Here is a 12,747-nt window from a genome sequence, read left to right as displayed (position 1 = left end):
TAACTCATGATCTGGTGTGTCCAGGACAGACGGGGCTGCTGGTGTCCAGGAGTGTGTGTGTGTGTGTGAGTGTGTGTGTGTGTGTGTGTGTGTGTGTGTGTGTGTGTGTGTGTGTGTGTGTGTGTGTGTGTTCAATCACAGCTGGATTATCATGATCTGGTGTGTCCAGGACAGACGGGGCTGCTGGTGTCCAGGAGTGTGTGTGTGTGTGTGTGTGTGTGTGTGTGTGTGTGTGTGTGTGAGTGTGTGTGTGTGAGTGTGAGTGTGTGTGTGTTCAATCACAGCTGGATCATAACTCATGATCTGGTGTGTCCAGGACAGACGGGGCTGCTGGTGTCCAGGATCACTGGACTCGCTCCATTCGTGGGTTACGCCCAGAACGAGCCGCAAACGGAGCAGAAGCGTCTGCGTGACGTCTTCAGGAGCGGCGATCTCTACTTCAACAGCGGAGACTTGCTGAAGATCGACCAGCACAACTTCATCTACTTCCAGGACCGAGTGGGCGACACCTTCAGGTGCTCTCAGCGGCCGCAGGAATCAGCCTGAGGGAGGACTCTGATTGGTGGAGCTGATGTGTGTGTGTGTGTGTGTGTGTGTGAGCAGGTGGAAGGGAGAGAACGTGTCCACCACAGAGGTCTCAGACGTCATCAGCGCGCTGCAGTTCGTGCAGGAGGTCAGCGTGTTCGGGGTCGGGGTCACAGGTCAGCGTGTTCGGGGTCGGGGTCACAGGTCAGCGTGTTCGGGGTCGGGGGTCGCAGGTGCGCTGAAGCCCCCCCGCGGTGAGTGTGGTGCAGGTGTGACGCTGATGTGTGTGTGTGTGTGTGTGTGAAGGGCACGAGGGCCGGATCGGGATGGCGGCGCTCACACTGGTGGAGGGGATGGAGTTTGATGGTGCTGGAGCGTTTGATCATGTCTGCCGGCTCCTGCCCGCCTACGCCAGGCCTCGCTTCATCCGCATTCAGGTGAGAGACGATATCCCAGCATGCATCAGTTCATTTAACCCTCTAGGGCTCTTCGGCCATCTCTGACCCCAATTTATTTTTAATCGTAGCTTCATCGGAATGGTCCGAAACTGGTGACTTTATTGGTACTTGGTAATGAACACACAAACAAATTGGGGAAAAGTCTAAGTGTTCGTAAAAAAATATAAAAATGACCCGCATAGGAAATGAATGGGACATTGGCAAAAATATGAAAATACAGAGTTTTTTGTGCGTACAATCTACAAATCAGCAGAAAAAAGGACTCGACAGTGAAGATCTCTAAAACATCAAGAGCGCAAAACAGACAAAAAAACACACACTGATACACAAAAACACACACACACACACAAATTGACGCATGTCTAATTTTGTGAAAAGAGTTACTGTTCATTGAATTGTACACAAAATTATTTTAATGAAAATGTTTATTATAAAAGGTTGATAAAAATGTTTTATGACTGAAAGAATTGCATTTATCTTAAAGGGTTAGTTCAGCCAAAACTGTAAATTGTGTCATTAATGCCTGAGCCTCATGTGGTTGGACACCCGTCAGACCTCCGTTCATCTTCAGACACAAATGAAGATATTTTAGTGTAAATCTGATGCTCTGAAAGGCCTCCATTGGCTCAACTTTACACTCTCAAGACCCTTAAAAGACACTAAAGACTAAAGTTACAAAGTCCATCTCACTACAGCGGCTCTACAATAACTTTATGAAGACGACAATAGTTTCTGTGCGCAAGCCAATGTAGAGCCTTAAGTAAAGGTGTAATATTTGTTCTCCTGTTGGTCTTATTCAAAAGTCTTGCAGCCGCATTCTGGACCACTTGCCATTTGTCCATGGAGGATTTGTTTAAACAAGTGTACAATACATTGCAAAAGTCAAGACGAGAAGAAATAAACGCGTGATAAGCATCTCCATCTCTTTTTTTGAAACCACTGATTTAATCTTAGCGATGTTCCTGAGATGGAAAAAACAGGAACGAACCACAGATTTAACATGACTGCTAAAACACATCGATTTATCAAAAATGACAACATTACAGTCCGAGGATGATATAGCCCCAATTGCCTAATCCTAGGAATAATGTTGTCTGGTGCAAAAATCAGCACCTCAGTTTTGTCTGGATTTAGTTGCAGAAAGTTGTCTGCCATCCAATTTTTAATGGAGGCTAAGCAATTGTGCAACAAGGACAGTTTGTCCAACCTATCAGGGCTAAAAGATAAATATAGTTGAATATCATCAGCATAACAATGGTACGATATTTTATGATAAGATGCCTGACACGGTATTTTCAGAACATGTCACTTCTCTGGCATAGACTACAATATTTAAAATAGCAAATATGCATTAGTTATATATTCTTACTTTAATTTACAGATAAATCCCTTCAGTGCAAAGTTTGTAGGTGAACTATAGAAGAGATTAGTGAGTAGATTAGTGTGTAGATTAGTGAGTAGATTAGTGAGTAGATTAGTGAGTAGATTAGTGTGTAGATTAGTGAGTAGATTAGTGAGTAGATTAGTGAGTAGATTAGTGAGTAGATTAGTGAGTAGATTAGTGAGTAGATTAGTGAGTAGATTAGTGTGTAGATTAGTGAGTAGATTAGTGAGTAGATTAGTGAGTAGATTAGTGAGTAGATTAGTGTGTAGATTAGTGAGTAGATTAGTGTGTAGATTAGTGAGTAGATTAGTGAGTAGATTAGTGACTAGATTAGTGTGTAGATTAGTGAGTAGATTAGTGTGTAGATTAGTGAGTAGATTAGTGAGTAGATTAGTGTGTAGATTAGTGAGTAGATTAGTGAGTAGATTAGTGTGTAGATTAGTGAGTAGATTAGTGAGTAGATTAGTGACTAGATTAGTGAGTAGATTAGTGTGTAGATTAGTGAGTAGATTAGTGTGTAGATTAGTGAGTAGATTAGTGTGTAGATTAGTGTGTAGATTAGTGAGTAGATTAGTGAGTAGATTAGTGAGTAGATTAGTGACTAGATTAGTGAGTAGATTAGTGTGTAGATTAGTGAGTAGATTAGTGACTAGATTAGTGAGTAGATTAGTGTGTAGATTAGTGAGTAGATTAGTGTGTAGATTAGTGTGTAGATTAGTGTGTAGATTAGTGAGTAGATTAGTGAGTAGATTAGTGAGTAGATTAGTGTGTAGATTAGTGTGTAGATTAGTGTGTAGATTAGTGAGTAGATTAGTGAGTAGATTAGTGTGTAGATTAGTGAGTAGATTAGCGAGTAGATTAGCGAGTAGATTAGCGAGTAGATTAGCGAGTAGATTAGTGAGTAGATTAGTGTGTAGATTAGTGAGTAGATTAGCGAGTAGATTAGTGTGTAGATTAGTGAGTAGATTAGTGAGTAGATTAGTGAGTAGATTAGTGTGTAGATTAGTGTGTAGATTAGTGTGTAGATTAGTGAGTAGATTAGTGTGTAGATTAGTGAGTAGATTAGTGTGTAGATTAGTGAGTAGATTAGTGTGTAGATTAGTGTGTAGATTAGTGAGTAGATTAGTGAGTAGATTAGTGTGTAGATTAGTGAGTAGATTAGTGAGTAGATTAGTGTGTAGATTAGTGTGTAGATTAGTGTGTAGCTTAGTGAGTAGATTAGTGTGTAGATTAGTGAGTAGATTAGTGAGTAGATTAGTGTGTAGATTAGTGTGTAGATTAGTGAGTAGATTAGTGTGTAGATTAGTGTGTAGATTAGTGAGTAGATTAGTGTGTAGATTAGTGTGTAGATTAGTGAGTAGATTAGTGAGTAGATTAGTGTGTAGATTAGTGAGTAGATTAGTGAGTAGATTAGTGAGTAGATTAGTGTGTAGATTAGTGTGTAGATTAGTGTGTAGCTTAGTGTGTAGATTAGTGTGTAGATTAGTGAGTAGATTAGTGAGTAGATTAGTGTGTAGATTAGTGTGTAGATTAGTGAGTAGATTAGTGAGTAGATTAGTGTGTAGATTAGTGAGTAGATTAGTGTGTAGATTAGTGAGTAGATTAGTGAGTAGATTAGTGTGTAGATTAGTGAGTAGATTAGTGAGTAGATTAGTGAGTAGATTAGTGTGTATATTAGTGAGTAGATTAGTGTGTAGATTAGTGTGTAGATTAGTGTGTAGATTAGTGAGTAGATTAGTGTGTAGATTAGTGTGTAGATTAGTGTGTAGATTAGTGAGTAGATTAGTGTGTAGATTAGTGAGTAGATTAGTGAGTAGATTAGTGAGTAGATTAGTGAGTAGATTAGTGTGTAGATTAGTGAGTAGATTAGTGAGTAGATTAGTGAGTAGATTAGTGAGTAGATTAGTGTGTAGATTAGTGAGTAGATTAGTGAGTAGATTAGTGAGTAGATTAGTGAGTAGATTAGTGTGTAGATTAGTGTGTAGATTAGTGTGTAGATTAGTGAGTAGATTAGTGAGTAGATTAGTGTGTAGATTAGTGTGTAGATTAGTGAGTAGATTAGTGAGTAGATTAGTGAGTAGATTAGTGAGTAGATTAGTGTGTAGATTAGTGTGTAGATTAGTGAGTAGATTAGTGAGTAGATTGGTGTGTAGATTAGTGAGTAGATTAGTGAGTAGATTAGTGAGTAGATTAGTGTGTAGATTAGTGAGTAGATTAGTGAGTAGATTAGTGAGTAGATTAGTGTGTAGATTAGTGAGTAGATTAGTGTGTAGATTAGTGAGTAGATTAGTGAGTAGATTAGTGAGTAGATTAGTGAGTAGATTAGTGAGTAGATTAGTGTGTAGATTAGTGTGTAGATTAGTGACTAGATTAGTGAGTAGATTAGTGTGTAGATTAGTGAGTAGATTAGTGAGTAGATTAGTGTGTAGATTAGTGAGTAGATTAGTGAGTAGATTAGTGTGTAGATTAGTGAGTAGATTAGTGAGTAGATTAGTGAGTAGATTAGTGTGTAGATTAGTGAGTAGATTAGTGTGTAGATTAGTGTGTAGATTAGTGAGTAGATTAGTGAGTAGATTAGTGACTAGATTAGTGAGTAGATTAGTGTGTAGATTAGTGACTAGATTAGTGAGTAGATTAGTGTGTAGATTAGTGAGTAGATTAGTGTGTAGATTAGTGACTAGATTAGTGACTAGATTAGTGAGTAGATTAGTGTGTAGATTAGTGAGTAGATTAGTGAGTAGATTAGTGACTAGATTAGTGAGTAGATTAGTGTGTAGATTAGTGACTAGATTAGTGAGTAGATTAGTGTGTAGATTAGTGAGTAGATTAGTGAGTAGATTAGTGAGTAGATTAGTGTGTAGATTAGTGAGTAGATTAGTGTGTAGATTAGTGAGTAGATTAGTGAGTAGATTAGTGTGTACATTAGTGAGTAGATTAGTGTGTAGATTAGTGAGTAGATTAGTGAGTAGATTAGTGAGTAGATTAGTGTGTAGATTAGTGACTAGATTAGTGAGTAGATTAGTGTGTAGATTAGTGAGTAGATTAGTGTGTAGATTAGTGTGTAGATTAGTGAGTAGATTAGTGAGTAGATTAGTGAGTAGATTAGTGACTAGATTAGTGAGTAGATTAGTGTGTAGATTAGTGAGTAGATTAGTGAGTAGATTAGTGACTAGATTAGTGAGTAGATTAGTGTGTAGATTAGTGAGTAGATTAGTGAGTAGATTAGTGTGTAGATTAGTGAGTAGATTAGTGAGTAGATTAGTGAGTAGATTAGTGTGTAGATTAGTGAGTAGATTAGTGAGTAGATTAGTGAGTAGATTAGTGAGTAGATTAGTGAGTAGATTAGTGTGTAGATTAGTGAGTAGATTAGTGAGTAGATTAGTGAGTAGATTAGTGAGTAGATTAGTGTGTAGATTAGTGTGTAGATTAGTGAGTAGATTAGTGAGTAGATTAGTGTGTAGATTAGTGAGTAGATTAGTGAGTAGATTAGTGACTAGATTAGTGAGTAGATTAGTGTGTAGATTAGTGACTAGATTAGTGAGTAGATTAGTGTGTAGATTAGTGAGTAGATTAGTGTGTAGATTAGTGTGTAGATTAGTGAGTAGATTAGTGAGTAGATTAGTGAGTAGATTAGTGACTAGATTAGTGAGTAGATTAGTGTGTAGATTAGTGAGTAGATTAGTGAGTAGATTAGTGAGTAGATTAGTGAGTAGATTAGTGTGTAGATTAGTGAGTAGATTAGTGTGTAGATTAGTGTGTAGATTAGTGAGTAGATTAGTGAGTAGATTAGTGTGTAGATTAGTGTGTAGATTAGTGTGTAGATTAGTGAGTAGATTAGTGAGTAGATTAGTGTGTAGATTAGTGAGTAGATTAGTGAGTAGATTAGTGTGTAGATTAGTGAGTAGATTAGTGTGTAGATTAGTGTGTAGATTAGTGTGTAGATTAGTGAGTAGATTAGTGAGTAGATTAGTGAGTAGATTAGTGAGTAGATTAGTGAGTAGATTAGTGACTAGATTAGTGAGTAGATTAGTGTGTAGATTAGTGAGTAGATTAGTGAGTAGATTAGTGTGTAGATTAGTGAGTAGATTAGTGAGTAGATTAGTGAGTAGATTAGTGAGTAGATTAGTGTGTAGATTAGTGAGTAGATTAGTGTGTAGATTAGTGTGTAGATTAGTGAGTAGATTAGTGAGTAGATTAGTGTGTAGATTAGTGTGTAGATTAGTGTGTAGATTAGTGAGTAGATTAGTGAGTAGATTAGTGTGTAGATTAGTGAGTAGATTAGTGAGTAGATTAGTGAGTAGATTAGTGAGTAGATTAGTGAGTAGATTAGTGAGTAGATTAGTGTGTAGATTAGTGAGTAGATTAGTGAGTAGATTAGTGAGTAGATTAGTGAGTAGATTAGTGAGTAGATTAGTGAGTAGATTAGTGTGTAGATTAGTGTGTAGATTAGTGTGTAGATTAGTGAGTAGATTAGTGAGTAGATTAGTGAGTAGATTAGTGTGTAGATTAGTGAGTAGATTAGTGAGTAGATTAGTGAGTAGATTAGTGTGTGTCGGCTCTCCAGCCATCATCAGCTCAACCGGAAGTAATCCAAGCATTCAGAATACGCTACAAATTACATTTTTGGGCATGTGTTCTGTAACGAAATACATTTTGAAAGTATCCTTCCCTACACTGTATATATATATATATATAAATATATTTTCTATTATATTCAATGGGAAAAAATGGATCATAATTATTGCATAAATATTAATTATTATCATAAAATTCTCTCAAAAAACAAAAAAAGAAAGAAAAAATATTATTGAACAAAAATACATTTAATTGATTTTACTGAAAAAATAATTGATTTCAGGGGCCGGGTCACTTTTGACCCGAAGGTTCTGAGTGTGACTGGAAAACGAAGAGCCGCAGATAAAGACGTTTTTCTATAAAGCTTTCCATTGATTCATAAGAGGGTCGGTGTGACCCGAGAGAGAAGCGTTATTACATAAACTCCTCATAATGCAGTAATATGTGTTGTGTATTGATGAATGAGTGACCCGAGGGAAGCACATGATCTCTTGTGTCCAGAGCTGGATGGAGGTGACCAACACCTTCAAGCAGATGAAGCTGCGGCTGGTGGAGGCCGGCTTCAATCCCAGCGTGACCTCTGACCCGCTGTACTTCCTGTGTGAGCGCCAGAGGGCGTACGTCTCTCTGACCCCGGCCATCCACCAGCAGATCGTCTCTCAGCGCATCAGACTCTGATCTACAGCGCTCGTGATAGGGCAGAAACAGGAGATCTTCTCAAACGCTTCTATGACCACATCAGATCCAAATCAAATAACATGAATTATGGAGCCAGTGTTGTAAATAAAGGAAGACGTGAGTTGATTATTGATCGTCTAACTGGAACATTTACTGAAATATGACACTTATATCAGGCAGAGTCACAGAACGTGAGTAAAGCAGTTTTACAGTAGGGGTAAGATGACCCACCCCCTTTATCTCGGCAACTGTACTTTTATCGTCATGTGACTGTATATTTTGGAAACACTCATCATTTCTGCCAGACTGTGAAACACATGTTTATTAGTTTCATTGGTTTGGTCTGTTTTTGGGAAGGCTCCAACTTTGGTGTTCAACATATTGTTTCAGAAATGCAAACGATTAAAGAAATTGATATTTCAACTTTATTCGGTGGCTTTTATGTTGTGTAAGTGCTTTAACCCTAAAACAGGGTATAAAAGAGGGATTAACCCTAATTTTAAACATCTTTGTATTTTGATTATTATTATTTTTTTACAAATTATAAAAGTTACAGGTTAGAGGCCTCTGTGTGAAACATTGAGGCTGTATACAAAATAAATACATTTCTAATTCATTTATCAAATTGTTAGTGTAATATCTAAAAGATTAGTCTATTTGTTTTCTGCATCTGGAGGAAGTAAAGGTTTGAGCATCAGTCAGCAGCCGATGAAAACACATTCAGCTTTATCTGCTTCACAAGAGAAGAGCTTTTCCAACTTATTGCGGAGCTAATGTGTCCTCTCAGTGAAGCCGCATCCACATGTTCGAGACGATGTTTGACTGAGAACGGTTCAGGCTTCATTAACCCTTGAGTTGTGTTGCGGGTCAATTTGACCCGTTTTGATTTTTAAGTTGTCAGAAATATCAGTTAACCAATGTTTTTAGTCTTTACATTTTGTGACATTTTCTCATTTAGGGTCATGAACATGCATGAAGTGTTTTGACACACACACACACACACATTTACTGTAACGTTCGTGATGTTCTCGGGTCAATTTGACCCGCATATTTTAATGTTCTAAGGCAATTGTAGAGACCCGAAATAATAACATTTCTTGGTTATATTTTGTTATTTTAGTTTTTTACTAACCTATGAAGCCATAAAAATTAGCTTTTCCCCCTTTTTTTCAATACAGAAATATTTTTTGTATGCCACAAATGGTAAAAATGAGCTATAATTTATTTTTTCAATCTATCTGAAATACTATCTAACCTACATTGTTTTTCTTGAAATTGTGTGACCTTTTCTCATTTAGGGTCATTAACATGCATGCAAAGTTTCAACATGATACTGCGTTGTGAAATGTGCATATCAAAATGTTATATTCTCTTTCTGTTAGTGGGTCAGTTTGCCCCGTATAGGACGGATGTTCAAAAGTACAGTACAGACACAAAATACACAACACTGTGTGTGTCAGAGCTCTTCAACTCTAGTCCTGAAGAGCTGAGATTAACAACTTCATCAGGCAGTGTTTCCAAATCAGACATCACTGTAGAAGTCGGAAAAGTAATAGAAGTTATAGAAGTTTATGAACATGAAAATATATAACATTTTTTAATATTTTATATAAAATATACATTTTACAAAACATGCAAATTCTAAATCCTCAAGAAAATCAAAGCTAAATATCTGAATAAATTCTGGACCAAATTTTAGGTTGATATCTAAAAAAAAAAAAAGATGTTTTTGTGCGCAGTACCAACGTTTTCCACTAGATGACATGTAGACTCTTGGATTTCCATATATGGTTTGAGTGATCTGAACGTTATATTTTCATACTTTTCAAAATATCTATGAAGTAGTTTGGGCAGTAATGTTAATATCTGATTTGAATTCAATCTCTAAAATGCATATAAAAACATATGGAAAGAGTCAGAGCGCGCGTTTGGCACCGCATCACAAATGACGAATCTATCGCTATTTATCTGTCATCTCTTTTGAAAATCAGTCACCAAATATGAAAATTAGAGTCTGAAAGCTTTAAAATGCTGTATAGTTCAAGATTACTGTAGGTTTAGACTAAGATAGTATTGTTCTAAATGTATAAAGGCAAGTGTCCTAAGGGCCAATCTTAAAAATAAAAATGGTTAAAAGTATTTTTATAAATCGTAAATTCAGATATTTATTCTTTGTAATGTGTGAAAAGTATTGATATTAAAAGTGAATTGTTTGTACCTGATTGTGTGTGTTTTTTCATAGTGTGATTTTTGGGGAATTGTATTGAATCCAATTAGGGTCAGGGTTTTATCATTCAGGCAAGTGTTATACATCATTATAATCTGTTAAGTTTCTATTTTTTTGTGTAGTCACAATAAAAACAAAATGTTTTGCTTTTTGCAAAATAAAGAAAACACACATGATGCGTGATCTGCAGCCTCTGTCAAAGACGTTCATTCAGAGTCTTCAGAAAATGACCCAAACATGAGACATATGTCTAAAGAAACGCTGAAATGTCCGGTTTTAAACACTGTAAACCTAATGGAAAACTAATATTCTGTGTTTATGTAATCTGGTTGAAAAGCGAGTGATGTGTTTCGAGAGCCGCTTCATTATCCGCTAATGCGGCCACGCCCACAGATCGCAGTGATTTACACTTTAGTCATGAATGTGTTTATGAGCAACTGAAGAAAGCACAAATATAAGAGCATGTCAAAACTTCTAAAGGCCCAAACAGCTCCGACTCCATGCGGATGGCAAAGGTAGATTTATTGTTAGGCTACTTGTAAAAGTCATGGAAAATTAGTACTTACTTGTTTAGATGAAATCTGTTGTTTACACTGTTTAAAATATATTTTTTTGCTGCAAATAAAAAAAAGAAACTGTCACTCCCCTTTTTGAGAATATACGTAAAATTGCACAATACACATTTAAATGGTTGTAATTTAAGAATGTTTTGGAATATAGACATAAGTCTTGTTAAAAAAAGAAACGAAAAAGTAACTTAAAAAAATGAACGTTTGTGTAACGTTTCTCCACTGAAGAGGCAGGAAGTGCAGTTTATTCCAACATAAATCAAAACATAAAACAAACTATAAAGAGACTTAACTATAACAACACTTACCATCAGCGGTTACACACACACACAATAACAGACGAAGACACACGGCAAACAGAGGAATAAACACACACACACTAAAGACAAGAGACACCTGTGGACACTGATGAACCAATCACAGCACACGACACAAGATCACATGACACACTCAAACATCACCTGAACATGATGAACTAAAAACATGAACCGACACCAAACACCTGTGACAGTATGAAAAAGTTTCAATTGTCTGTAAATCAAATGTACTCTAAATATTTTATTTAAAATATATATTTTACAAAATAATTTTTACTCTAAAACCAATCAAAGTCATATGTCTAACCAATTTGTGTTCCAAATTTTATGAGATTTTTAAGCGCTGTACCAAAGTTAGCCACCGGGTGTTTTTTATGCATTCTCCTGTTAAAATGTGTTCATTTCAGTCTCAATATCACCACACAGTCGCAGATGTGGAACCGCGAGACTCTTTCCGATGATATGATCATATTTTTAAACTGTATTTTCATTGTTGAAGTTAAAAAGTCTGTGTGTGCGACGAGGAGAAGACAGTGATTTTGACACCTATAAGAAAGTATTTAATAAATCATAATAGAAAGGTTTCCCCGGTTGCCAGGGGAACGGGACTTGCCAAGTGTAAAGTTTGGTGGAGGGGGGATTGTTTTTCAGGGGTTAGTTCCAGTGAAAGGAACTCCCAAGACATTTTGGACAATTTCATGCTCCCGACTTTGTGGGACAGATTTAATTTAGGCTTTTATTTGAATATTAAACAATGATCAGGGAACAGAAGCCTCATTGGTTCTCATGCTGGAGCTTCAGCCTCCGATATTTCAGTGCACTATGTGTGTTCCCTCATCAGTGTTCATCATATAAAGTGATCATATGGGTTTGATCTGGGACAGAATCTCTCATGAAACACCTCTTCATTTGTGTCCTGAAGATGACGAGGGTCATGTGTGTGTGAGTTTATATCACACACACACACACACACACACACACACACACACACACACACACACACACACACACACACACACACACACACACACACACACACACACACACACACACACACACACACACACACACACACACACACACACACACACACACACACACACACACACACACACACACACACACACACACACACACACACACACACCCCTGACTCTATTAAAGGAAACGGAGATCGTGTGGTTTCAGAGTTGTATTGTTTTTAATGAGAATCGTTTCTACAGAAGCTCGAGTCCGCCATGGGGCAGAACTTTAGAACTAGAGCAATTCTGAGAAGAAATGAATGTTGAGATAAAGTCGGAGGTCATGTGACGGCGTTTCCTCCTCAGGACGAGCTGCACAGGTCAAAGGTCAGCTGGTGCGTGATGAACTCTTCTTCCTGACGGACGAGACGTTCAGAGCCATCAGAGACGGACACACACACACTGACATCATAACCTCACACACACTCCGACATCATAACCTCACACACACTCCGACATCATAACCTCACACACACTCCGACATCATAACCTCACACACACTGACATCATAACCTCACACACACTCCGACATCATAACCTCACACACACTGACATCATAACCTCACACACACTCCGACATCATAACCTCACACACACTCCGACATCATAACCTCACACACACTCCGACATCATAACCTCACACACACTCCGACATCATAACCTCACACACACTCCGACATCATAACCTCACACACACTCCGACATCATAACCTCACACACACTCCGACATCATAACCTCACACACACTCCGACATCATAACCTCACACACACTCCGACATCATAACCTCACACACACTCCGACATCATAACCTCACACACACTCCGACATCATAACCCCACACACACTCCGACATCATAACCTCACACACACTCCGACATCATAACCTCACACACACTCCGACATCATAACCTCACACACACTCCGACATCATAACCTCACACACACTCCGACATCATAACCCCACACACACTCCGACATCATAACCTCACA

At 37.6% G+C, this 12,747-nt stretch overlaps 1 protein-coding gene across 2 annotated transcripts in view; it reads left to right on the top strand.

Annotated features, from left to right (window-relative positions):
- The window catches only part of LOC307131922 (long-chain fatty acid transport protein 2), a 22,473-nt gene extending 14,426 nt beyond the window's left edge, over positions 1–8,047 (top strand). Inside the window, exons 7-10 of one of the 2 annotated variants that reach the window (XM_079826015.1) lie at positions 317–515; positions 604–701; positions 832–962; positions 7,444–8,047. In XM_079826015.1, the coding sequence (XP_079682141.1) occupies positions 317–515; positions 604–701; positions 832–962; positions 7,444–7,620 (605 nt within the window). In that variant the 3' untranslated portion in view covers positions 7,621–8,047. Of the gene's footprint in view, positions 1–316; positions 516–603; positions 759–831; positions 963–7,443 lie in introns of both variants that reach the window. The other variant, XM_079826014.1, reaches the window with a different exon arrangement.
- Positions 8,048–12,747: the final 4,700 nt, after the last annotated feature.

This window comes from Gobio gobio (genome assembly GCF_949357685.1).
Source record: "Gobio gobio genome assembly, chromosome: 9".
Classification (NCBI taxonomy): domain Eukaryota; kingdom Metazoa; phylum Chordata; class Actinopteri; order Cypriniformes; family Gobionidae; genus Gobio; species Gobio gobio.
This window is presented reverse-complemented; position numbering and strand designations above follow the sequence as displayed.